The sequence below is a fragment of the Mobula hypostoma genome, chromosome 6 (genome assembly GCF_963921235.1).
Source record: "Mobula hypostoma chromosome 6, sMobHyp1.1, whole genome shotgun sequence".
In the NCBI taxonomy this organism is placed as follows: domain Eukaryota; kingdom Metazoa; phylum Chordata; class Chondrichthyes; order Myliobatiformes; family Myliobatidae; genus Mobula; species Mobula hypostoma.
The window spans coordinates 4,353,130-4,380,939 of record NC_086102.1 but is presented as its reverse complement, the minus strand read 5'-3'; the positions used below and the strand labels follow the sequence as shown (position 1 = coordinate 4,380,939).

Here is a 27,810-nt window from a genome sequence, read left to right as displayed (position 1 = left end):
ACTCATGACAGTGTGGCTAGACACAGCTCAAATGGCATCTATAAATTGGCTGACGACACAACTATTGTTAGCAGAACTACAGATGGTGACAACAAGAGGGCATACAGAAACAAAATTTATCAGCTACTTGAGAGGTGTCACAGCAGCAAACTTGCACTCAATGTCAGTAAGACCAAAGAACTGATTGTGGACTTCAGAAAGGTTAAGGCAAGGGAACACACATCAGTCCTCACAGAGGGATCAAAAGTGGAAAGAGTGATCAACTTCGAGTTGCTGGGTATCAACATATCTGAGGATCTAACATGGTCCCAATCTATTGATGTGGTACGAAGAAGGCACTGCAGCGGCTATCTCTTATTAGGAGTTTGAGAAGATTTGGTATGTCTCCACAAACACTTGAAAATTTCTACAGATGTACTGTGGAGATCATTCGAACTGGCTGCATCACTGTCTGGCATAGGGGGGTAGGGGGAGTGCACAAGATCGAGGTAGGTTTCAGAGAGTTGCAAACTCAGTCAGCTCCAGTCCACTCAAGACAAACACTCAATGATTCAGGAACAGCTCCTTCCCCTCTGACATGAAACTCATAAACAGTACCTCACAAACATTATTTTATTTTGTTTTGTAATGATTATACACTTACATACTTAATGTAATTCACAGTTTCCCCCATTATTCTGTATTGCAATGTACTGAAGCTGCAAACTTAACAATTTTCATGACAAATGCCGCTGCTATTACACCGGATTCTGAAGAGAAGTGACGCCTTTAATGTCGCGGTTTGGCCGACGGAAAACTGCAAAGGTGCCTTTAACGGGACAGTTTGCCGACGGGAAATTAGAATGGGCGCTGACGGCAGATGGACCGGGTTGGCGGACGTAAAGGGGAGGAGCTTTTAAAGGGGAAGTTTAGACAACCGGGAAAAGGTGATGTGCATTTAACAAAGGGGGGAGACGAAGTATGAGCACAGGTAAAAGGGAGGGCAACAGGAAGAGCGAAGTTTGGACCACAAGTAAAGAAGCAAACCCTTTGTGCGGGAGACAGGTCCTGCTGCAAACTGGCGATGCCTTTAAGAGGGGGACCGGAAGCGGAAGCAGGCTGAGGGGCGGATGGAGGCGGCCGAGGAGAAGCTGCTGCTGTTCACGATGGAAAACCGGCCGCTCGCCACCTGTGAGTGGGGCCGGGGGGAGGCCGGGCAAACCGGGCAGGCAGCGGAGCCAGACATCTCCCCACCGACACCGGCGTCACCACCCAGAAACTCCCAGAGCCGGGGGGGTGGGGACGGGTCTGTCAATAATAAACACCGGGGTACGGTACCGGTGGGGATGGGTCTGTCACTGTGTAACACCGGGGTACGGTACCGGTGGGGACGAGTCTGTCACTGTGTAACACCGGGGTACGGTACCGGTGGGGACGGGTCTGTCACTGTGTAACACCGGGGTACGGTACCGGTGGGGACGGGTCTGTCACTGTATAACACCGGGGTACGGTACCGGTGGGGACGGGTCTGTCACTGTATGACACCGGGGTACGGTACCGGTGGGGACGGGTCTGTCACCGTATAACACCCGGGTACGGTACCGGTGGGGACGGGTCCGTCACTGTATAACACCCGGGTACAGTACCGGTGGGGACGGGTCTGTCAGTGTGTAACACCCGGGTACGGTACCGGTGGGGACGGGTCTGTCTCTGTATAACACCGGGGTACGGTACCGGTGGGGACGGGTCTGTCACTGTGTAACACCAGGGTACAGTACCGGTGGGGACGGGTCTGTCACTGTGTAACACTGGGGTACGGTACCGGTGGGGACGGGTCTGTCTGTGTATAACACCCGGGTACGGTACCGGTGGGGACGGGTCTGTCACTGTATGACACCCGGGTACGGTACCGGTGGGGACGGGTCTGTCACTGTATAACGCCGGGGTACGGTACCGGTGGGGACGGGTCCGTCACTGTGTAACACCGGGGTGCGGTACCGGTGGGGACGGGTCCGTCACTGTGTAGCACCGGGGTACAGTACCGGTGGGGACGGGTCTGTCAGTGTATAACACCCTGGTACGGTACCGGTGGGGACGGGTCTGTCACTGTATAACACCGGGTTACAGTACCGGTGGGGACGGGTCTGTCACTGTATAACACTGGGGTACAGAACTGATGGGGACGGGTCTGTCACTGTATAACACCGGGGTACGGTACCGGTGGGGACGGGTCTGTCAATAATAAACACCGGGGTACAGAACTGATGGGGACGGGTCTGTCACTGTATAACACTGGGGTACGGTACCGGTGGGGACGGGTCTGTCACTGTATAACACCGGGGTACGGTACCAGTGGGGACGGGTCTGTCAATAATAAACACCGGGGTACAGAACTGATGGGGACGGGTCTGTCTCTGTATAACACCGGGGTGCGGTACCGGTGGGGACGGGTCTGTCAGTGTGTAACACCGGGGTACGGTACCGGTGGGGACGGGTCTGTCAGTGTATAACACCGGGGTACGGTACCGGTGGGGACGGGTCTGTCACTGTATAACACCGGGGTACGGTACCGGTGGGGACGGGTCTGTCAATAATAAACACCGGGGTACAGAACTGATGGGGACGGGTCTGTCTCTGTATAACACCGGGGTGCGGTACCGGTGGGGACGGGTCTGTCAGTGTGTAACACCGGGGTACGGTACCGGTGGGGACGGGTCTGTCACTGTATAACACCGGGGTACGGTACCGGTGGGGACGGGTCTGTCACTGTATAACACCGGGGTACGGTACCGGTGGGGACGGGTCTGTCAGTGTATAACACCCGGGTACGGTACCGGTGGGGACGGGTCTGTCAGTGTATAACACCCGGGTACGGTACCGGATGGGACGGGTCTGTCACTGCAATAACACTGGGGTACAGTAGCAGTGGGGAAGGGTCTGTCACTGTATAACACCGGGGTACAGTACCAGTGGGGACGGGTCCGTCACTGTGTAACACCGGGGTGCGGTACCGGTGGGGACGGGTCCGTCAGTGTATAACACCCTGGTACGGTACCGGTGGGGACGGGTCTGTCACTGTATAACACCCGGGTACAGTACCGGTGGGGACGGATCTGTCACTGTGTAATACTTGGGTACGGTACCGGTGGGGACGGGTCTGTCTGTGTATAACACCCGGGTACGGTACCGGTGGGGACGGGTCTGTCACTGTATAACACCGGGTTACAGTACCGGTGGGGACGGATCTGTCACTGTATAACACTGGGGTACAGAACTGATGGGGACGGTTCTGTCACTGTATAACACCGGGGTACGGTACCGGTGGGGACGGGTCTGTCACTGTATAACACCGGGTTACAGTACCGGTGGGGACGGATCTGTCACTGTATAACACTGGGGTACAGAACTGATGGGGACGGTTCTGTCACTGTATAACACCGGGGTACGGTACCGGTGGGGACGGGTCTGTCACTGTATAACACTGGGGTACAGAACTGATGGGGACGGTTCTGTCACTGTATAACACCGGGGTACGGTACCGGTGGGGACGGGTCTGTCACTGTATAACACTGGGGTACGGTACCGGTGGGGAAGGGTCTGTCACTGTATAACACCGGGGTACAGTACTGGTGGGGACGGGTCTGTCACTGTGTAACACTGGGGTACGGTGCCGGTGGGGACGGGTCTGTCTGTGTATAACACCCGGGTACGGTACCGGTGGGGACGGGTCTGTCACTGTATGACACCCGGGTACGGTACCGGTGGGGACGGGTCTGTCACTGTATAACGCCGGGGTACGGTACCGGTGGGGACGGGTCCGTCACTGTGTAACACCGGGGTGCGGTACCGGTGGGGACGGGTCCGTCACTGTGTAGCACCGGGGTCCAGTACCGGTGGGGACGGGTCTGTCAGTGTATAACACCCTGGTACGGTACCGGTGGGGACGGGTCTGTCACTGTATAACACTGGGGTACAGAACTGATGGGGACGGGTCTGTCACTGTATAACACCGGGGTACGGTACCGGTGGGGACGGGTCTGTCTCTGTATAACACCGGGGTGCGGTACCGGTGGGGACGGGTCTGTCAGTGTGTAACACCGGGGTACGGTACCGGTGGGGACGGGTCTGTCACTGTATAACACCGGGGTACGGTACCGGTGGGGACGGGTCTGTCACTGTATAACACCGGGGTACGGTACCGGTGGGGACGGGTCTGTCAGTGTATAACACCCGGGTACGGTACCGGTGGGGACGGGTCTGTCAGTGTATAACACCCGGGTACGGTACCGGATGGGACGGGTCTGTCACTGCAATAACACTGGGGTACAGTAGCAGTGGGGAAGGGTCTGTCACTGTATAACACCGGGGTACAGTACCGGTGGGGACGGGTCTGTCACTGTATAACACCGGGGTACGGTACCGGTGGGGACGGGTCTGTCACTGTATAACACCGGGTTACAGTACCGGTGGGGACGGATCTGTCACTGTATAACACTGGGGTACAGAACTGATGGGGACGGGTCTGTCACTGTATAACACCGGGGTACGGTACCGGTGGGGACGGGTCTGTCAATAATAAACACCGGGGTACAGAACTGATGGGGACGGGTCTGTCACTGTATAACACTGGGGTACGGTACCGGTGGGGACGGGTCTGTCACTGTATAACACCGGGGTACGGTACCGGTGGGGACGGGTCTGTCAATAATAAACACCGGGGTACAGAACTGATGGGGACGGGTCTGTCTCTGTATAACACCGGGGTGCGGTACCGGTGGGGACGGGTCTGTCAGTGTGTAACACCGGGGTACGGTACCGGTGGGGACGGGTCTGTCAGTGTATAACACCGGGGTACGGTACCGGTGGGGACGGGTCTGTCACTGTATAACACCGGGGTACGGTACCGGTGGGGACGGGTCTGTCAATAATAAACACCGGGGTACAGAACTGATGGGGACGGGTCTGTCTCTGTATAACACCGGGGTGCGGTACCGGTGGGGACGGGTCTGTCAGTGTGTAACACCGGGGTACGGTACCGGTGGGGACGGGTCTGTCACTGTATAACACCGGGGTACGGTACCGGTGGGGACGGGTCTGTCACTGTATAACACCGGGGTACGGTACCGGTGGGGACGGGTCTGTCAGTGTATAACACCCGGGTACGGTACCGGTGGGGACGGGTCTGTCAGTGTATAATACCCGGGTACGGTACCGGATGGGACGGGTCTGTCACTGCAATAACACTGGGGTACAGTAGCAGTGGGGAAGGGTCTGTCACTGTATAACACCGGGGTACAGTACCAGTGGGGACGGGTCCGTCACTGTGTAACACCGGGGTGCGGTACCGGTGGGGACGGGTCCGTCAGTGTATAACACCCTGGTACGGTACCGGTGGGGACGGGTCTGTCACTGTATAACACCCGGGTACAGTACCGGTGGGGACGGATCTGTCACTGTGTAATACTGGGGTACGGTACCGGTGGGGACGGGTCTGTCTGTGTATAACACCCGTGTACGGTACCGGTGGGGACGGGTCTGTCACTGTATAACACCGGGTTACAGTACCGGTGGGGACGGATCTGTCACTGTATAACACTGGGGTACAGAACTGATGGGGACGGTTCTGTCACTGTATAACACCGGGGTACGGTACCGGTGGGGACGGGTCTGTCACTGTATAACACCGGGTTACAGTACCGGTGGGGACGGATCTGTCACTGTATAACACTGGGGTACAGAACTGATGGGGACGGTTCTGTCACTGTATAACACCGGGGTACGGTACCGGTGGGGACGGGTCTGTCACTGTATAACACTGGGGTACGGTACCGGTGGGGAAGGGTCTGTCACTGTATAACACCGGGGTACAGTACCGGTGGGGACGGGTCTGTCACTGTGTAACACTGGGGTACGGTGCCGGTGGGGACGGGTCTGTCTGTGTATAACACCCGGGTACGGTACCGGTGGGGACGGGTCTGTCACTGTATGACACCCGGGTACGGTACCGGTGGGGACGGGTCTGTCACTGTATAACGCCGGGGTACGGTACCGGTGGGGACGGGTCCGTCACTGTGTAACACCGGGGTGCGGTACCGGTGGGGACGGGTCCGTCACTGTGTAGCACCGGGGTACAGTACCGGTGGGGACGGGTCTGTCAGTGTATAACACCCTGGTACGGTACCGGTGGGGACGGGTCTGTCACTGTATAACACTGGGGTACAGAACTGATGGGGACGGGTCTGTCACTGTATAACACCGGGGTACGGTACCTGTGGGGACGGGTCTGTCAATAATAAACACCGGGGTACAGAACTGATGGGGACGGGTCTGTCACTGTATAACACTGGGGTACGGTACCGGTGGGGACGGGTCTGTCACTGTATAACACCGGGGTACGGTACCGGTGGGGACGGGTCTGTCAATAATAAACACCGGGGTACAGAACTGATGGGGACGGGTCTGTCTCTGTATAACACCGGGGTGCGGTACCGGTGGGGACGGGTCTGTCAGTGTGTAACACCGGGGTACGGTACCGGTGGGGACGGGTCTGTCACTGTATAACACCGGGGTACGGTACCGGTGGGGACGGGTCTGTCAGTGTATAACACCGGGGTACGGTACCGGTGGGGACGGGTCTGTCACTGTATAACACCGGGGTACGGTACCGGTGGGGACGGGTCTGTCAATAATAAACACCGGGGTACAGAACTGATAGGGACGGGTCTGTCTCTGTATAACACCGGGGTGCGGTACCGGTGGGGACGGGTGTGTCAGTGTGTAACACCGGGGTACGGTACCGGTGGGGACGGATCTGTCACTGTATAACACCGGGGTACGGTACCGGTGGGGACGGGTCTGTCACTGTATAACACCGGGGTACGGTACCGGTGGGGACGGGTCTGTCAGTGTATAACACCCGGGTACGGTACCGGTGGGGACGGGTCTGTCAGTGTATAACACCCGGGTACGGTACCGGATGGGACGGGTCTGTCACTGCAATAACACTGGGGTACAGTAGCAGTGGGGAAGGGTCTGTCACTGTATAACACCGGGGTACAGTACCGGTGGGGACGGGTCTGTCACTGTATAACGCCGGGGTGCGGTACCGGTGGGGACGGTTCTGTCACTGTATAACACTGGGGTACAGAACTGATGGGGACGGTTCTCTCACTGTATAACACCGGGGTACGGTACCGGTGGGGACGGGTCTGTCACTGTATAACACCGGGTTACAGTACCGGTGGGGACGGATCTGTCACTGTATAACACTGGGGTACAGAACTGATGGGGACGGTTCTGTCACTGTATAACACCGGGGTACGGTACCGGTGGGGACGGGTCTGTCACTGTATAACACTGGGGTACGGTACCGGTGGGGAAGGTTCTGTCACTGTATAACACCGGGGTACAGTACCGGTGGGGACGGGTCTGTCACTGTGTAACACTGGGGTACGGTGCCGGTGGGGACGGGTCTGTCTGTGTATAACACCCGGGTACGGTACCGGTGGGGACGGGTCTGTCACTGTATGACACCCGGGTACGGTACCGGTGGGGACGGGTCTGTCACTGTATAACGCCGGGGTACGGTACCGGTGGGGACGGGTCCGTCACTGTGTAACACCGGGGTGCGGTACCGGTGGGGACGGGTCTGTCAGTGTATAACACTCTGGTACGGTACCGGTGGGGATGGGTCTGTCACTGTATAACACCGGGTTACAGTACCGGTGGGGACGGGTCTGTCACTGTATAACACTGGGGTACAGAACTGATGGGGACGGGTCTGTCACTGTATAACACTGGGGTACGGTACCGGTGGGGACGGGTCTGTCACTGTATAACACCGGGGTACGGTACCGGTGGGGATGGGTTTGTCAATAATAAACACCGGGGTACAGAACTGATGGGGACGGGTCTGTCTCTGTATAACACCGGGGTGCGGTACCGGTGGGGACGGGTCTGTCAGTGTGTAACACCGGGGTACGGTACCGGTGGGGACGGGTCTGTCAGTGTATAACACCGGGGTACGGTACCGGTGGGGACGGGTCTGTCACTGTATAACACCGGGGTACGGTACCGGTGGGGACGGGTCTGTCAATAATAAACACCGGGGTACAGAACTGATGGGGACGGGTCTGTCTCTGTATAACACCGGGGTGCGGTACCGGTGGGGACGGGTCTGTCAGTGTGTAACACCGGGGTAAGGTACCGGTGGGGACGGGTCTGTCACTGTATAACACCGGGGTACGGTACCGGTGGGGACGGGTCTGTCACTGTATAACACCGGGGTACGGTACCGGTGGGGACGGGTCTGTCAGTGTATAACACCCGGGTACGGTACCGGTGGGGACGGGTCTGTCAGTGTATAACACCCGGGTACGGTACCGGATGGGACGGGTCTGTCACTGCAATAACACTGGGGTACAGTAGCAGTGGGGAAGGGTCTGTCACTGTATAACACCGGGGTACAGTACCAGTGGGGACGGGTCCGTCACTGTGTAACACCGGGGTGCGGTACCGGTGGGGACGGGTCCGTCAGTGTATAACACCCTGGTACGGTACCGGTGGGGACGGGTCTGTCACTGTATAACACCCGGGTACAGTACCGGTGGGGACGGATCTGTCACTGTGTAATACTGGGGTACGGTACCGGTGGGGACGGGTCTGTCTGTGTATAACACCCGTGTACGGTACCGGTGGGGACGGGTCTGTCACTGTATAACACCGGGTTACAGTACCGGTGGGGACGGATCTGTCACTGTATAACACTGGGGTACAGAACTGATGGGGACGGTTCTGTCACTGTATAACACCGGGGTACGGTACCGGTGGGGACGGGTCTGTCACTGTATAACACCGGGTTACAGTACCGGTGGGGATGGATCTGTCACTGTATAACACTGGGGTACAGAACTGATGGGGACGGTTCTGTCACTGTATAACACCGGGGTACGGTACCGGTGGGGACGGGTCTGTCACTGTATACCACTGGGGTACGGTACCGGTGGGGAAGGGTCTGTCACTGTATAACACCGGGGTACAGTACCGGTGGGGACGGGTCTGTCACTGTGTAACACTGGGGTACGGTGCCGGTGGGGACGGGTCTGTCTGTGTATAACACCCGGGTACGGTACCGGTGGGGACGGGTCTGTCACTGTATGACACCCGGGTACGGTACCGGTGGGGACGGGTCTGTCACTGTATAACGCCGGGGTACGGTACCGGTGGGGACGGGTCCGTCACTGTGTAGCACCGGGGTACAGTACCGGTGGGGACGGGTCTGTCAGTGTATAACACCCTGGTACGGTACCGGTGGGGACGGGTCTGTCACTGTATAACACTGGGGTACAGAACTGATGGGGACGGGTCTGTCAATAATAAACACCGGGGTACAGAACTGATGGGGACGGGTCTGTCACTGTATAACACTGGGGTACGGTACCGGTGGGGACGGGTCTGTCACTGTATAACACCGGGGTACGGTACCGGTGGGGACGGGTCTGTCAATAATAAACACCGGGGTACAGAACTGATGGGGACGGGTCTGTCTCTGTATAACACCGGGGTGCGGTACAGGTGGGGACGGGTCTGTCAGTGTGTAACACCGGGGTACGGTACCGGTGGGGACGGGTCTGTCACTGTATAACACCGGGGTACGGTACCGGTGGGGACGGGTCTGTCAGTGTATAACACCGGGGTACGGTACCGGTGGGGACGGGTCTGTCACTGTATAACACCGGGGTACAGTACCGGTGGGGACGGGTCTGTCAATAATAAACACCGGGGTACAGAACTGATAGGGACGGGTCTGTCTCTGTATAACACCGGGGTGCGGTACCGGTGGGGACGGGTCTGTCAGTGTGTAACACCGGGGTACGGTACCGGTGGGGACGGATCTGTCACTGTATAACACCGGGGTACGGTACCGGTGGGGACGGGTCTGTCACTGTATAACACCGGGGTACGGTACCGGTGGGGACGGGTCTGTCAGTGTATAACACCCGGGTACGGTACCGGTGGGGACGGGTCTGTCAGTGTATAACACCCGGGTACGGTACCGGATGGGACGGGTCTGTCACTGCAATAACACTGGGGTACAGTAGCAGTGGGGAAGGGTCTGTCACTGTATAACACCGGGGTACAGTACCGGTGGGGACGGGTCTGTCACTGTATAACGCCAGGGTGCGGTACCGGTGGGGACGGTTCTGTCACTGTATAACACTGGGGTACGGTACCGGTGGGGACGGGTCTGTCACTGTATAACACCGGGTTACAGTACCGGTGGGGACGGATCTGTCACTGTATAACACTGGGGTACAGAACTGATGGGGACGGTTCTGTCACTGTATAACACCGGGGTACGGTACCGGTGGGGACGGGTCTGTCACTGTATAACACTGGGGTACGGTACCGGTGGGGAAGGTTCTGTCACTGTATAACACCGGGGTACAGTACCGGTGGGGACGGGTCTGTCACTGTGTAACACTGGGGTACGGTGCCGGTGGGGACGGGTCTGTCTGTGTATAACACCCAGGTACGGTACCGGTGGGGACGGGTCTGTCACTGTATGACACCCGGGTACGGTACCGGTGGGGACGGGTCTGTCACTGTATAACGCCGGGGTACGGTACCGGTGGGGACGGGTCCGTCACTGTGTAACACCGGGGTGCGGTACCGGTGGGGACGGGTCCGTCACTGTGTAGCACCGGGGTACAGTACCGGTGGGGATGGGTCTGTCAGTGTATAACACCCTGGTACGGTACCGGTGGGGACGGGTCTGTCACTGTATAACACCGGGTTACAGTACCGGTGGGGACGGGTCTGTCACTGTATAACACTGGGGTACAGAACTGATGGGGACGGGTCTGTCACTGTATAACACCGGGGTACGGTACCGGTGGGGACGGGTCTGTCAATAATAAACACCGGGGTACAGAACTGATGGGGACGGGTCTGTCACTGTATAACACTGGGGTACGGTACCGGTGGGGACGGGTCTGTCACTGTATAACACCGGGGTACGGTACCGGTGGGGACGGGTCTGTCAATAATAAACACCGGGGTACAGAACTGATGGGGACGGGTCTGTCTCTGTATAACACCGGGGTGCGGTACCGGTGGGGACGGGTCTGTCAGTGTGTAACACCGGGGTACGGTACCGGTGGGGACGGGTCTGTCACTGTATAACACCGGGGTACGGTACCGGTGGGGACGGGTCTGTCAGTGTATAACACCGGGGTACGGTACCGGTTGGAACGGGTCTGTCACTGTATAACACCGGGGTACGGTACCGGTGGGGACGGGTCTGTCAATAATAAACACCGGGGTACAGAACTGATGGGGACGGGTCTGTCTCTGTATAACACCAGGGTGCGGTACCGGTGGGGACGGGTCTGTCAGTGTGTAACACCGGGGTACGGTACCGGTGGGGACGGGTCTGTCACTGTATAACACCGGGGTACGGTACCGGTGGGGACGGGTCTGTCACTGTATAACACCGGGGTACGGTACCGGTGGGGACGGGTCTGTCAGTGTATAACACCCGGGTACGGTACCGGTGGGGACGGGTCTGTCAGTGTATAACACCCGGGTACGGTACCGGATGGGACGGGTCTGTCACTGCAATAACACTGGGGTACAGTAGCAGTGGGGAAGGGTCTGTCACTGTATAACGCCGGGGTGCGGTACCGGTGGGGACGGTTCTGTCACTGTATAACACCGGGGTACAGTACCGGTGGGGACGGGTCTGTCACTGTATAACGCCGGGGTGCGGTACCGGTGGGGAAGGGTCTGTCACTGTATAACACCGGGGTACGGTACCAGTGGGGACGGGTCCGTCACTGTTTAACACCGGGGTGCGGTACCGGTGGGGACGGGTCCGTCAGTGTATAACACCCTGGTACGGTACCGGTGGGGACGGGTCTGTCAGTGTATAACACCCGGGTACGGTACCGGTGGGGACGGGTCTGTCACTGTATAACACCCGGGTACAGTACCGGTGGGGACGGATCTGTCACTGTGTAATACTGGGGTACGGTACCGGTGGGGACGGGTCTGTCTGTGTATAACACCCGGGTACGGTACCGGTGGGGACGGGTCTGTCACTGTATAACACCCGGGTACAGTACCGGTGGGGACGGGTCTGTCACTGTATAACACCGGGTTACAGTACCGGTGGGGACGGATCTCTCACTGTATAACACTGGGGTACAGAACTGATGGGGACGGTTCTGTCACTGTATAACACCGGGGTACGGTACCGGTGGGGACGGGTCTGTCACTGTATAACACTGGGGTACAGTACCGGTGGGGAAGGGTCTGTCACTGTATAACACCGGGGTACAGTACCGGTGGGGACGGGTCTGTCACTGTGTAACACTGGGGTACGGTACCGGTGGGGACGGGTCTGTCAGTGTATAACACCCGGGTATGGTACCGGTGGGGACGGGTCTGTCACTGTATAACACCCGGGTACAGTACCGGTGGGGACGGATCTGTCACTGTGTAATACTGGGGTACGGTACCGGTGGGGACGGGTCTGTCTGTGTATAACACCCGGGTACGGTACCGGTGGGGACGGGTCTGTCACTGTATAACACCCGGGTACAGTACCGGTGGGGACGGGTCTGTCACTGTATAACACCGGGTTACAGTACCGGTGGGGACGGATCTGTCACTGTATAACACTAGGGTACAGAACTGATGGGGACGGTTCTGTCACTGTATAACACCGGGGTACGGTACCGGTGGGGACGGGTCTGTCACTGTATAACACTGGGGTACGGTACCGGTGGGGAAGGGTCTGTCACTGTATAACACCGGGGTACAGTACCGGTGGGGACGGGTCTGTCACTGTGTAACACTGGGGTACGGTGCCGGTGGGGACGGGTCTGTCTGTGTATAACACCCGGGTACGGTACCGGTGGGGACGGGTCTGTCACTGTATGACACCCGGGTACGGTACCGGTGGGGACGGGTCTGTCACTGTATAACGCCGGGGTACGGTACCGGTGGGGACGGGTCCGTCACTGTGTAACACCGGGGTGCGGTACCGGTGGGGACGGGTCCGTCACTGTGTAGCACCGGGGTACAGTACCGGTGGGGACGGGTCTGTCAGTGTATAACACCCTGGTACGGTACCGGTGGGGACGGGTCTGTCACTGTATAACACCGGGTTACAGTACCGGTGGGGACGGGTCTGTCACTGTATAACACTGGGGTACAGAACTGATGGGGACGGGTCTGTCACTGTATAACACTGGGGTACGGTACCGGTGGGGACGGGTCTGTCACTGTATAACACCGGGGTACGGTACCGGTGGGGACGGGTCTGTCAATAATAAACACCGGGGTACAGAACTGATGGGGACGGGTCTGTCTCTGTATAACACCGGGGTGCGGTACCGGTGGGGACGGGTCTGTCAGTGTGTAACACCGGGGTACGGTACCGGTGGGGACGGGTCTGTCACTGTATAACACCGGGGTACGGTACCGGTGGGGACGGGTCTGTCAGTGTATAACACCGGGGTACGGTACCGGTGGGGACGGGTCTGTCACTGTATAACACCGGGGTACGGTACCGGTGGGGACGGGTCTGTCAATAATAAACACCGGGGTACAGAACTGATGGGGACGGGTCTGTCTCTGTATAACACCGGGGTGCGGTACCGGTGGGGACGGGTCTGTCAGTGTGTAACACCGGGGTACGGTACCGGTGGGGACGGGTCTGTCACTGTATAACACCGGGGTACGGTACCGGTGGGGACGGGTCTGTCACTGTATAACACCGGGGTACGGTACCGGTGGGGACGGGTCTGTCACTGTATAACACCGGGGTACAGTACCGGTGGGGACGGGTCTGTCACTGTATAACGCCGGGGTGCGGTACCGGTGGGGACGGTTCTGTCACTGTATAACACCGGGGTACAGTACCGGTGGGGACGGGTCTGTCACTGTATAACACCGGGGTGCGGTACCGGTGGGTACGGGTCCGTCACTGTGTAGCACCGGGATATGGTACCGGTGGGGACGGGTCCGTCAGTGTATAACACCCTGGTACGGTACCGGTGGGGACGGGTCTGTCACTGTATAACACCCGGGTACAGTACCGGTGGAGACGGGTCTGTCACTGTATAACACCGGGTTACAGTACCGGTGGGGACGGATCTGTCACTGTATAACACTGGGGTACAGAACTGATGGGGACGGGTCTGTCACTGTATAACACCGGGGTACGGTACCGGTGGGGACGGGTCTGTCAATAATAAACACCGGGGTACAGAACTGATGGGGACGGGTCTGTCACTGTATAACACTGGGGTACGGTACCGGTGGGGACGGGTCTGTCACTGTATAACACCGGGGTACGGTACCGGTGGGGACGGGTCTGTCAATAATAAACACCGGGGTACAGAACTGATGGGGACGGGTCTGTCTCTGTATAACACCGGGGTGCGGTACCGGTGGGGACGGGTCTGTCAGTGTGTAACACCGGGGTACGGTACCGGTGGGGACGGGTCTGTCAGTGTGTAACACCGGGGTACGGTACCGGTGGGGACGGGTCTGTCAGTGTATAACACCGGGGTACGGTACCGGTGGGGACGGGTCTGTCAGTGTATAACACCCGGGTATGGTACCGGTGGGGACGGGTCTGTCACTGCAATACCACTGGGGTACAGTAGCAGTGGGGAAGGGTCTGTCACTGTATAACACCGGGGTACAGTACCGGTGGGGACGGGTCTGTCACTGTGTAAGACTGGGGTACAGTACTGGTGGGGACGGGTCTGTCTGTGTATAACACCCGGGTACGGTACCGGTGGGGACGGGTCTGTCACTGTATAACACCCGGGTACGGTACCGGTGGGGACGGGTCTGTCACTGTATAACACCCGGGTACGGTACCGGTGGGGACGGGTCTGTCACTGTATAACACCGGGGTACAGTACCGGTGGGGACGGGTCTGTCACTGTATAACACCGGGGTACAGTACCGGTGGGGACGGGTCTGTCACTGTGTAACACTGGGGTACGGTACCGGTGGGGACGGGTCTGTCTGTGTATAACACCCGGTTACGGTACCGGTGGGGACGGGTCTGTCACTGTATAACACTGGGGTACAGTACCGGTGGGGATGGGTCTGTCAGTGTATAACACCCGGGTACGGTACCGGATGGGACGGGTCTGTCACTGCAATAACACTGGGGTACAGTAGCAGTGGGGAAGGGTCTGTCACTGTATAACACCGGGGTACAGTACCAGTGGGGACGGGTCCGTCACTGTATAACGCCGGGGTGCGGTACCGGTGGGGACGGTTCTGTCACTGTATAACACCGGGGTACAGTACCGGTGGAGACGGGTCTGTTACTGTATAACACCGGGTTACAGTACCGGTGGGGACGGATCTGTCACTGTATAACACTGGGGTACAGAACTGATGTGGACGGGTCTGTCACTGTATAACACCGGGGTACGGTACCGGTGGGGACGGGTCTGTCAATAATAAACACCGGGGTACAGAACTGTTGGGGACGGGTCTGTCACTGTATAACACTGGGGTACGGTACCGGTGGGGACGGGTCTGTCACTGTATAACACCGGGGTACGGTACCGGTGGGGACGGGTCTGTCAATAATAAACACCGGGGTACAGAACTGATGGGGACGGGTCTGTCACTGTATAACACTGGGGTACGGTACCGGTGGGGACGGGTCTGTCACTGTATAACACTGGGGTACGGTACCGGTGGGGATGGGTCTGTAACTGTATAACACCGGGGTACGGTACCGGTGGGGACGGGTCTGTCAATAATAAACACCGGGGTACAGAACTGATGGGGACGGGTCTGACTCTGTTTCACACCGGGGTGCGGTACCGGTGGGGACGGGTCTGTCAGTGTGTAACACCGGGGTAAGGTACCGGTGGGGACGGGTCTGTCAGTGTTTAACACCGGGGTACGGTACCGGTGGGGACGGGTCTGTCACTGTATAACACCGGGGTACGGTACCGGTGGGGACGGGTCTGTCAGTGTATAACACCCGGGTACGGTACCGGTGGGGACGGGTCTGTCACTGCAATAACACTGGGGTACAGTAGCAGTGGGGAAGGGTCTGTCACTGTATAACACCGGGGTACAGTACCGGTGGGGACGGGTCTGTCACTGTGTAACACTGGGGTACAGTACTGGTGGGGACGGGTCTGTCTGTGTATAACACCCGGGTACGGTACCGGTGGGGACGGGTCTGTCACTGTATAACACCCGGGTACGGTACCGGTGGGGACGGGTTTGTCACTGTATAACACCGGGGTACAGTACCGGTGGGGACGGGTCTGTCACTGTATAACACCGGGGTACAGTACCGGTGGGGACGGGTCTGTCACTGTGTAACACTGGGGTACGGTACCGGTGGGGACGGGTCTGTCTGTGTATAACACCCGGTTACGGTACCGGTGGGGACGGGTCTGTCACTGTATAACACTGGGGTACAGTACCGGTGGGGATGGGTCTGTCACTGTATAACACCCGGGGAACAGTACCGGTGGGGAAGGGTCTGTCAGTGTATAACACCGGGGAACAGTACCAGTGGGGACGGGTCTGTCACTGTATAACACCGGGGTACAGTACCGGTGGGGAAGGGTCTGTCAGTGTATGACACCCAGGTACGGTACCGGTGGGGACGGGTCTGTCACTGTATAACACCGGGGTACGGTACCGGTGGGGACGGGTCTGTCACTGTATAACACCGGGGTACGGTACCGGTGGGGACGGGTCTGTCAGTGTATAACACCGGGGTACGGTACCGGTGGGGACGGGTCTGTCACTGTATAACACCGGGGTACGGTACCGGTGGGGACGGGTCTGTCAATAATAAACACCGGGGTACAGAACTGATGGGGACGGGTCTGTCTCTGTATAACACCGGGGTGCGGTACCGGTGGGGACGGGTCTGTCAGTGTGTAACACCGGGGTATGGTACCGGTGGGGACGGGTCTGTCACTGTATAACACCGGGGTACGGTACCGGTGGGGACGGGTCTGTCAGTGTATAACACCCGGGTACGGTACCGGTGGGGACGGGTCTGTCAGTGTATAACACCCGGGTACGGTACCGGATGGGACGGGTCTGTCACTGCAATAACACTGGGGTACAGTAGCAGTGGGGAAGGGTCTGTCACTGTATAACACCGGGGTACAGTACCGGTGGGGACGGGTCTGTCACTGTATAACGCCGGGGTGCGGTACCGGTGGGGACGGTTCTGTCACTGTATAACACCGGGGTACAGTACCGGTGGAGACGGGTCTGTCACTGTATAACACCGGGTTACAGTACCGGTGGGGACGGATCTGTCACTGTATAACACTGGGGTACAGAACTGATGTGGACGGGTCTGTCACTGTATAACACCGGGGTACGGTACCGGTGGGGACGGGTCTGTCAATAATAAACACCGGGGTACAGAACTGATGGGGATGGGTCTGTCACTGTATAACACTGGGGTACGGTACCGGTGGGGACGGGTCTGTCACTGTATAACACCGGGGTACGGTACTGGTGGGGACGGGTCTGTCAATAATAAACACCGGGGTACAGAACTGATGGGGACGGGTCTGTCTCTGTATAACACCGGGGTGCGGTACCGGTGGGGACGGGTCTGCCAGTGTGTAACACCGGGGTACGGTACCGGTGGGGACGGGTCTGTCACTGTATAACACCGGGGTACGGTACCGGTGGGGACGGGTCTGTCAGTGTATAACACCGGGGTACGGTACCGGTGGGGACGGGTCTGTCAGTGTATAACACCGGGGTACGGTACCGGTGGGGACGGGTCTGTCAGTGTATAACACCCGGGTACGGTACCGGTGGGGACGGGTCTGTCACTGCAATAACACTGGGGTACAGTAGCAGTGGGGACGGGTCTGTCACTGTGTAACACTGGGGTACAGTACTGGTGGGGACGGGTCTGTCTGTGTATAACACCCGGGTACGGTACCGGTGGGGACGGGTCTGTCAGTGTATAACACCCGGGTACGGTACCGGTGGGGACGGGTCTGTCACTGTATAACACCCGGGTACAGTACCGGTGGGGACGGGTCTGTCACTGTGTAACACTGGGGTACGGTACCGGTGGGGACGGGTCTGTCTGTGTATAACACCCGGGTACGGTACCGGTGGGGACGGGTCTGTCACTGTATAACACCGGGTTACAGTACCGGTGGGGACGGGTCTGTCACTGTATAACACTGGGGTACAGTACCAGTGGGGACGGGTCTGTCACTGTATAACACCGGGGTACGGTACCGGTGGGGACGGGTCTGTCACTGTATAACACCGGGGTACAGTACCGGTGGGGACGGGTCTGTCACTGTATAACACTGGGGTACAGAACTGATGGGGACGGGTCTGTCACTGTATAACACCGGGGTACGGTACCGGTGGGGACGGGTCTGTCACTGTATAACACTGGGGTACGGTACCGGTGGGGAAGGGTCTGTCACTGTATAACACCGGGGTACAGTACCGGTGGGGACGGGTCTGTCACTGTGTAACACTGGGGTACGGTACCGGTTTTTACGGGTCTGTCTGTGTATAACACCCGGGTACGGTACCGGTGGGGACGGGTCTGTCACTGTATGACACCCGGGTACGGTACCGGTGGGGACGGGTCTGTCACTGTATAACGCCGGGGTACGGTACCGGTGGGGACGGGTCCGTCACTGTGTAACACCGGGGTGCGGTACCGGTGGGGACGGGTCCGTCACTGTGTAGCACCGGGGTACAGTACCGGTGGGGACGGGTCTGTCAGTGTATAACACCCTGGTACGGTACCGGTGGGGACGGGTCTGTCACTGTATAACACCGGGTTACAGTACCGGTGGGGACGGGTCTGTCACTGTATAACACTGGGGTACAGAACTGATGGGGACGGGTCTGTCACTGTATAACACCGGGGTACGGTACCGGTGGGGACGGGTCTGTCAATAATAAACACCGGGGTACAGAACTGATGGGGACGGGTCTGTCACTGTATAACACTGGGGTACGGTACCGGTGGGGACGGGTCTGTCACTGTATAACACCGGGGTACGGTACCGGTGGGGACGGGTCTGTCAATAATAAACACCGGGGTACAGAACTGATGGGGACGGGTCTGTCTCTGTATAACACCGGGGTGCGGTACCGGTGGGGACGGGTCTGTCAGTGTGTAACACCGGGGTACGGTACCGGTGGGGACGGGTCTGTCACTGTATAACACCGGGGTACGGTACCGGTGGGGACGGGTCTGTCAGTGTATAACACCGGGGTACGGTACCGGTGGGGACGGGTCTGTCACTGTATAACACCGGGGTACGGTACCGGTGGGGACGGGTCTGTCAATAATAAACACCGGGGTACAGAACTGATGGGGACGGGTCTGTCTCTGTATAACACCGGGGTGCGGTACCGGTGGGGACGGGTCTGTCAGTGTGTAACACCGGGGTACGGTACCGGTGGGGACGGGTCTGTCACTGTATAACACCGGGGTACGGTACCGGTGGGGACGGGTCTGTCACTGTATAACACCGGGGTACGGTACCGGTGGGGACGGGTCTGTCAGTGTATAACACCCGGGTACGGTACCGGTGGGGACGGGTCTGTCAGTGTATAACACCCGGGTACGGTACCGGATGGGACGGGTCTGTCACTGCAATAACACTGGGGTACAGTAGCAGTGGGGAAGGGTCTGTCACTGTATAACACCGGGGTACAGTACCGGTGGGGACGGGTCTGTCACTGTATAACGCCGGGGTGCGGTACCGGTGGGGACGGTTCTGTCACTGTATAACACCGGGGTGCAGTACCGGTGGGGACGGGTCTGTCACTGTATAACACCGGGGTGCGGTACCGGTGGGTACGGGTCTGTCACTGTATAACACCGGGTTACAGTACCGGTGGGGACGGATCTGTCACTGTATAACACTGGGGTACAGAACTGATGGGGACGGTTCTGTCACTGTATAACACCGGGGTACGGTACCGGTGGGGACGGGTCTGTCACTGTATAACACTGGGGTACGGTACCGGTGGGGACGGGTCTGTCACTGTATAACACCGGGGTACAGTACCGGTGGGGACGGGTCTGTCACTGTATAACACCGGGGTACGGTACCGGTGGGGACGGGTCTGTCACTGTATAACACCGGGGTACAGTACCGGTGGGGACGGGTCTGTCACTGTATAACACCGGGGTACGGTACCGGTGGGGACGGGTCTGTCAATAATAAACACCGGGGTACAGAACTGATGGGGACGGGTCTGTCACTGTATAACACTGGGGTACGGTACCGGTGGGGACGGGTCTGTCACTGTATAACACCGGGGTACGGTACCGGTGGGGACGGGTCTGTCAATAATAAACACCGGGGTACAGAACTGATGGGGACGGGTCTGTCACTGTATAACACTGGGGTACGGTACCGGTGGGGACGGGTCTGTCACTGTATAACACCGGGGTACGGTACCGGTGGGGACGGGTCTGTCACTGTATAACACCGGGGTACAGAACTGATGGGGACGGGTCTGTCACTGTATAACACCGGGGTACGGTACCGGTGGGGACGGGTCTGTCAGTAATAAACACCGGGGTACAGAACTGATGGGGACGGGTCTGTCACTGTATAACACTGGGGTACGGTACCGGTGGGGACGGGTCTGTCACTGTATAACACCGGGGTACGGTACCGGTGGGGACGGGTCTGTCAATAATAAACACCGGGGTACAGAACTGATGGGGACGGGTCTGTCTCTGTATAACACCGGGGTACGGTACCGGTGGGGACGGGTCTGTCACTGTATAACACCGGGGTACAGTACCGGTGGGGACGGGTCTGTCACTGTATAACACCCGGGTACGGTACCGGTGGGGACGGGTCTGTCACTGTATAACACCCGGGTACGGTACCGGTGGGGACGGGTCTGTCACTGTATAACACCGGGGTACAGTACCGGTGGGGACGGGTCTGTCACTGTATAACACCGGGGTACAGTACCGGTGGGGACGGGTCTGTCACTGTGTAACACTGGGGTACGGTACCGGTGGGGACGGGTCTGTCACTGTATAACACCGGGGTACGGTACCGGTGGGGACGGGTCTGTCACTGTATAACACCCGGGTACGGTACCGGTGGGGACGGGTCTGTCAGTGTATAACACCCGGGTACGGTACCGGATGGGACGGGTCTGTCACTGCAATAACACTGGGGTACAGTAGCAGTGGGGAAGGGTCTGTCACTGTATAACACCGGGGTACAGTACCGGTGGGGACGGGTCTGTCACTGTATAACGCCGGGGTGCGGTACCGGTGGGGACGGTTCTGTCACTGTATAACACTGGGGTACACAACTGATGGGGACGGTTCTGTCACTGTATAACACCGGGGTACGGTACCGGTGGGGACGGGTCTGTCACTGTATAACACCGGGTTACAGTACCGGTGGGGACGGATCTGTCACTGTATAACACTGGGGTACAGAACTGATGGGGACGGGTCTGTCACTGTATAACACCGGGGTGCGGTACCGGTGGGGACGGGTCCGTCACTGTGTAGCACCGGGGTACGGTACCGGTGGGGACGGGTCTGTCACTGTATAACACCCTGGTACGGTACCGGTGGGGACGGGTCTGTCACTGTATAACACCCGGGTACAGTACCGGTGGGGACGGGTCTGTCACTGTATAACACCGGGGTACAGTACCGGTGGGGACGGGTCTGTCACTGTATAACACTGGGGTACAGAACTGATGGGGACGGGTCTGTCACTGTATAACACCGGGGTACGGTACCGGTGGGGACGGGTCTGTCAATAATAAACACCGGGGTACAGAACTGATGGGGACGGGTCTGTCACTGTATAACACTGGGGTACGGTACCGGTGGGGACGGGTCTGTCACTGTATAACACCGGGGTACGGTACCGGTGGGGACGGGTCTGTCAATAATAAACACCGGGGTACAGAACTGATGGGGACGGGTCTGTCTCTGTATAACACCGGGGTGCGGTACCGGTGGGGACGGGTCTGTCAGTGTGTAACACCGGGGTACGGTACCGGTGGGGACGGGTCTGTCAGTGTGTAACACCGGGGTACGGTACCGGTGGGGACGGGTCTGTCACTGTATAACACCGGGGTACGGTACCGGTGGGGACGGGTCTGTCAGTGTATAACACCCGGGTACGGTACCGGTGGGGACGGGTCTGTCACTGCAATAACACTGGGGTACAGTAGCAGTGGGGAAGGGTCTGTCACTGTATAACACCGGGGTACAGTACCGGTGGGGACGGGTCTGTCACTGTGTAACACTGGGGTACAGTACTGGTGGGGACGGGTCTGTCTGTGTATAACACCCGGGTACGGTACCGGTGGGGACGGGTCTGTCACTGTATAACACCCGGGTACGGTACCGGTGGGGACGGGTCTGTCACTGTATAACACCGGGGTACAGTACCGGTGGGGACGGGTCTGTCACTGTATAACACCGGGGTACAGTACCGGTGGGGACGGGTCTGTCACTGTGTAACACTGGGGTACGGTACCGGTGGGGACGGGTCTGTCTGTGTATAACACCCGGTTACGGTACCGGTGGGGACGGGTCTGTCACTGTATAACACTGGGGTACAGTACCGGTGGGGATGGGTCTGTCACTGTATAACACCCGGGGAACAGTACCGGTGGGGAAGGGTCTGTCAGTGTATAACACCGGGGAACAGTACCAGTGGGGACGGGTCTGTCACTGTATAACACCGGGGTACAGTACCGGTGGGGAAGGGTCTGTCAGTGTATGACACCCAGGTACGGTACCGGTGGGGACGGGTCTGTCACTGTATAACACCGGGGTACGGTACCGGTGGGGACGGGTCTGTCACTGTATAACACCGGGGTACGGTACCGGTGGGGACGCGTCTGTCAGTGTATAACACCGGGGTACGGTACCGGTGGGGACGGGTCTGTCACTGTATAACACCGGGGTACGGTACCGGTGGGGACGGGTCTGTCAATAATAAACACCGGGGTACAGAACTGATGGGGACGGGTCTGTCTCTGTATAACACCGGGGTGCGGTACCGGTGGGGACGGGTCTGTCAGTGTGTAACACCGGGGTACGGTACCGGTGGGGACGGGTCTGTCACTGTATAACACCGGGGTACGGTACCGGTGGGGACGGGTCTGTCAGTGTATAACACCCGGGTACGGTACCGGTGGGGACGGGTCTGTCAGTGTATAACACCCGGGTACGGTACCGGATGGGACGGGTCTGTCACTGCAATAACACTGGGGTACAGTAGCAGTGGGGAAGGGTCTGTCACTGTATAACACCGGGGTACAGTACCGGTGGGGACGGGTCTGTCACTGTATAACGCCGGGGTGCGGTACCGGTGGGGACGGTTCTGTCACTGTATAACACCGGGGTACAGTACCGGTGGAAACGGGTCTGTCACTGTATAACACCGGGTTACAGTACCGGTGGGGACGGATCTGTCACTGTATAACACTGGGGTACAGAACTGATGGGGACGGGTCTGTCACTGTATAACACCGGGGTACGGTACCGGTGGGGACGGGTCTGTCAATAATAAACACCGGGGTACAGAACTGATGGGGACGGGTCTGTCACTGTATAACACTGGGGTACGGTACCGGTGGGGACGGGTCTGTCACTGTATAACACCGGGGTACGGTACCGGTGGGGACGGGTCTGTCAATAATAAACACCGGGGTACAGAACTGATGGGGACGGGTCTGTCTCTGTATAACACCGGGGTGCGGTACCGGTGGGGACGGGTCTGTCAGTGTGTAACACCGGGGTACGGTACCGGTGGGGACGGGTCTGTCAGTGTGTAACACCGGGGTACGGTACCGGTGGGGACGGGTCTGTCAGTGTATAACACCGGGGTACGGTACCGGTGGGGACGGGTCTGTCAGTGTATAACACCCGGGTACGGTACCGGTGGGGACGGGTCTGTCACTGCAATAACACTGGGGTACAGTAGCAGTGGGGAAGGGTCTGTCACTGTATAACACCGGGGTACAGTACCGGTGGGGACGGGTCTGTCACTGTGTAAGACTGGGGTACAGTACTGGTGGGGACGGGTCTGTCTGTGTATAACACCCGGGTACGGTACCGGTGGGGACGGGTCTGTCACTGTATAACACCCGGGTACGGTACCGGTGGGGACGGGTCTGTCACTGTATAACACCGGGGTACAGTACCGGTGGGGACGGGTCTGTCACTGTATAACACCGGGGTACAGTACCGGTGGGGACGGGTCTGTCACTGTGTAACACTGGGGTACGGTACCGGTGGGGACGGGTCTGTCTGTGTATAACACCCGGTTACGGTACCGGTGGGGACGGGTCTGTCACTGTATAACACTGGGGTACAGTACCGGTGGGGATGGGTCTGTCACTGTATAACACCCGGGGAACAGTACCGGTGGGGAAGGGTCTGTCAGTGTATAACACCGGGGAACAGTACCAGTGGGGAAGGGTCTGTCACTGTATAACACCGGGGTACAGTACCGGTGGGGAAGGGTCTGTCAGTGTATGACACCCAGGTACAGTACCGGTGGGGACGGGTCTGTCACTGTATAACACCGGGGTACGGTACCGGTGGGGACGGGTCTGTCACTGTATAACACCGGGGTACGGTACCGGTGGGGACGGGTCTGTCAGTGTATAACACCGGGGTACGGTACCGGTGGGGACGGGTCTGTCACTGTATAACACCGGGGTACGGTACCGGTGGGGACGGGTCTGTCAATAATAAACACCGGGGTACAGAACTGATGGGGACGGGTCTGTCTCTGTATAACACCGGGGTGCGGTACCGGTGGGGACGGGTCTGTCAGTGTGTAACACCGGGGTACGGTACCGGTGGGGACGGGTCTGTCACTGTATAACACCGGGGTACGGTACCAGTGGGGACGGGTCTGTCAGTGTATAACACCCGGGTACGGTACCGGTGGGGACGGGTCTGTCAGTGTATAACACCCGGGTACGGTACCGGATGGGACGGGTCTGTCACTGCAATAACACTGGGGTACAGTAGCAGTGGGGAAGGGTCTGTCACTGTATAACACCGGGGTACGGTACCGGTGGGGACGGGTCTGTCAGTGTATAACATCCGGGTACGGTACCGGTGTGGACGGGTCTGTCACTGTATAACACCCGGGTACAGTACCGGTGGGGACGGGTCTGTCACTGTATAACACCGGGTTACAGTACCGGTGGGGACGGATCGGTCACTGTATAACACTGGGGTACAGAACTGATGGGGACGGTTCTGTCACTGTATAACACCGGGGTACGGTACCGGTGGGGACGGGTCTGTCACTGTATAACACTGGGGTACGGTACCGGTGGGGAAGGGTCTGTCACTGTATAACACCGGGGTACAGTACCGGTGGGGACGGGTCTGTCACTGTGTAACACTGGGGTACGGTGCCGGTGGGGATGGGTCTGTCTGTGTATAACACCCGGGTACGGTACCGGTGGGGACGGGTCTGTCACTGTATGACACCCGGGTACGGTACCGGTGTGGGGACGGGTCTGTCACTGTATAACGCCGGGGTACGGTACCGGTGGGGACGGGTCCGTCACTGTGTAACACCGGGGTGCGGTACCGGTGGGGACGGGTCCGTCACTGTGTAGCACCGGGGTACAGTACCGGTGGGGACGGGTCTGTCAGTGTATAACACCCTGGTACGGTACCGGTGGGGACGGGTCTGTCACTGTATAACACCGGGTTACAGTACCGGTGGGGACGGGTCTGTCACTGTATAACACTGGGGTACAGAACTGATGGGGACGGGTCTGTCACTGTATAACACCGGGGTACGGTACCGGTGGGGACGGGTCTGTCAATAATAAACACCGGGGTACAGAACTGATGGGGACGGGTCTGTCACTGTATAACACTGGGGTACGGTACCGGTGGGGACGGGTCTGTCACTGTATAACACCGGGGTACGGTACCGGTGGGGACGGGTCTGTCAATAATAAACACCGGGGTACAGAACTGATGGGGACGGGTCTGTCTCTGTATAACACCGGGGTGCGGTACCGGTGGGGACGGGTCTGTCAGTGTGTAACACCGGGGTACGGTACCGGTGGGGACGGGTCTGTCACTGTATAACACCGGGGTACGGTACCGGTGGGGACGGGTCTGTCACTGTATAACACCGGGGTACGGTACCGGTGGGGACGGGTCTGTCAATAATAAACACCGGGGTACAGAACTGATGGGGACGGGTCTGTCTCTGTATAACACCGGGGTGCGGTACCGGTGGGGACGGGTCTGTCAGTGTGTAACACCGGGGTACGGTACCGGTGGGGACGGGTCTGTCACTGTATAACACCGGGGTACGGTACCGGTGGGGACGGGTCTGTCACTGTATAACACCGGGGTACGGTACCGGTGGGGACGGGTCTGTCAGTGTATAACACCCGGGTACGGTACCGGTGGGGACGGGTCTGTCAGTGTATAACACCCGGGTACGGTACCGGATGGGACGGGTCTGTCACTGCAATAACACTGGGGTACAGTAGCAGTGGGGAAGGGTCTGTCACTGTATAACACCGGGGTACAGTACCGGTGGGGACGGGTCTGTCACTGTATAACGCCGGGGTGCGGTACCGGTGGGGACGGTTCTGTCACTGTATAACGCCGGGGTACAGTACCGGTGGGGACGGGTCTGTCACTGTATAACACCGGGGTGCGGTACCGGTGGGGACGGGTCCGTCACTGTGTAGCACCGGGATACGGTACCGGTGGGGACGGGTCCGTCAGTGTATAACACCCTGGTACGGTACCGGTGGGGACGGGTCTGTCACTGTATAACACCCGGGTACAGTACCGGTGGAGACGGGTCTGTCACTGTATAACACCGGGTTACAGTACCGGTGGGGACGGATCTGTCACTGTATAACACTGGGGTACAGAACTGATGGGGACGGGTCTGTCACTGTATAACACCGGGGTACGGTACCGGTGGGGACGGGTCTGTCAATAATAAACACCGGGGTACAGAACTGATGGGGACGGGTCTGTCACTGTATAACACTGGGGTACGGTACCGGTGGGGACGGGTCTGTCACTGTATAACACCGGGGTACGGTACTGGTGGGGTCGGGTCTGTCAATAATAAACACCGGGGTACAGAACTGATGGGGACGGGTCTGTCTCTGTATAACCCCGGGGTGCGGTACCGGTGGGGACGGGTCTGTCAGTGTGTAACACCGGGGTACGGTACCGGTGGGGACGGGTCTGTCAGTGTGTAACACCGGGGTACGGTACCGGTGGGGACGGGTCTGTCAGTGTATAACACCGGGGTACGGTACCGGTGGGGACGGGTCTGTCAGTGTATAACACCCGGGTACGGTACCGGTGGGGACGGGTCTGTCACTGTATAACACTGGGGTACAGTACCGGTGGGGACGGGTCTGTCACTGTATAACACCGGGGTACAGTACCGGTGGGGACGGGTCTGTCACTGTGTAACACTGGGGTACAGTACCGGTGGGGACGGGTCTGTCTGTGTATAACACCCGGGTACGGTACCGGTGGGGACGGGTCTGTCACTGTATAACACCGGGGTACAGTACCGGTGGGGACGGGTCTGTCACTGTATAACACCGGGGTACAGTACCGGTGGGGACGGGTCTGTCACTGTATAACACCCGGGGAACAGTACCGGTGGGGAAGGGTCTGTCAGTGTATAACACCGGGGAACAGTACCAGTGGGGAAGGGTCTGTCACTGTATAACACCGGGGTACCGTACCGGTGGGGAAGGGTCTGTCAGTGT

General features: G+C 58.6%; 1 protein-coding gene across 1 annotated transcript in view; it reads left to right on the top strand.

Moving 5' to 3' along the window:
• The first annotated feature begins 960 nt into the window (after positions 1–960).
• The window catches only part of trappc10 (trafficking protein particle complex subunit 10), a 130,457-nt gene continuing 103,607 nt past the window's right edge, over positions 961–27,810 (top strand). The window contains 2 exon segments of the mRNA XM_063050211.1: positions 961–1,072; positions 1,075–1,170. Coding sequence (XP_062906281.1) covers positions 961–1,072; positions 1,075–1,170 — 208 coding nt within the window.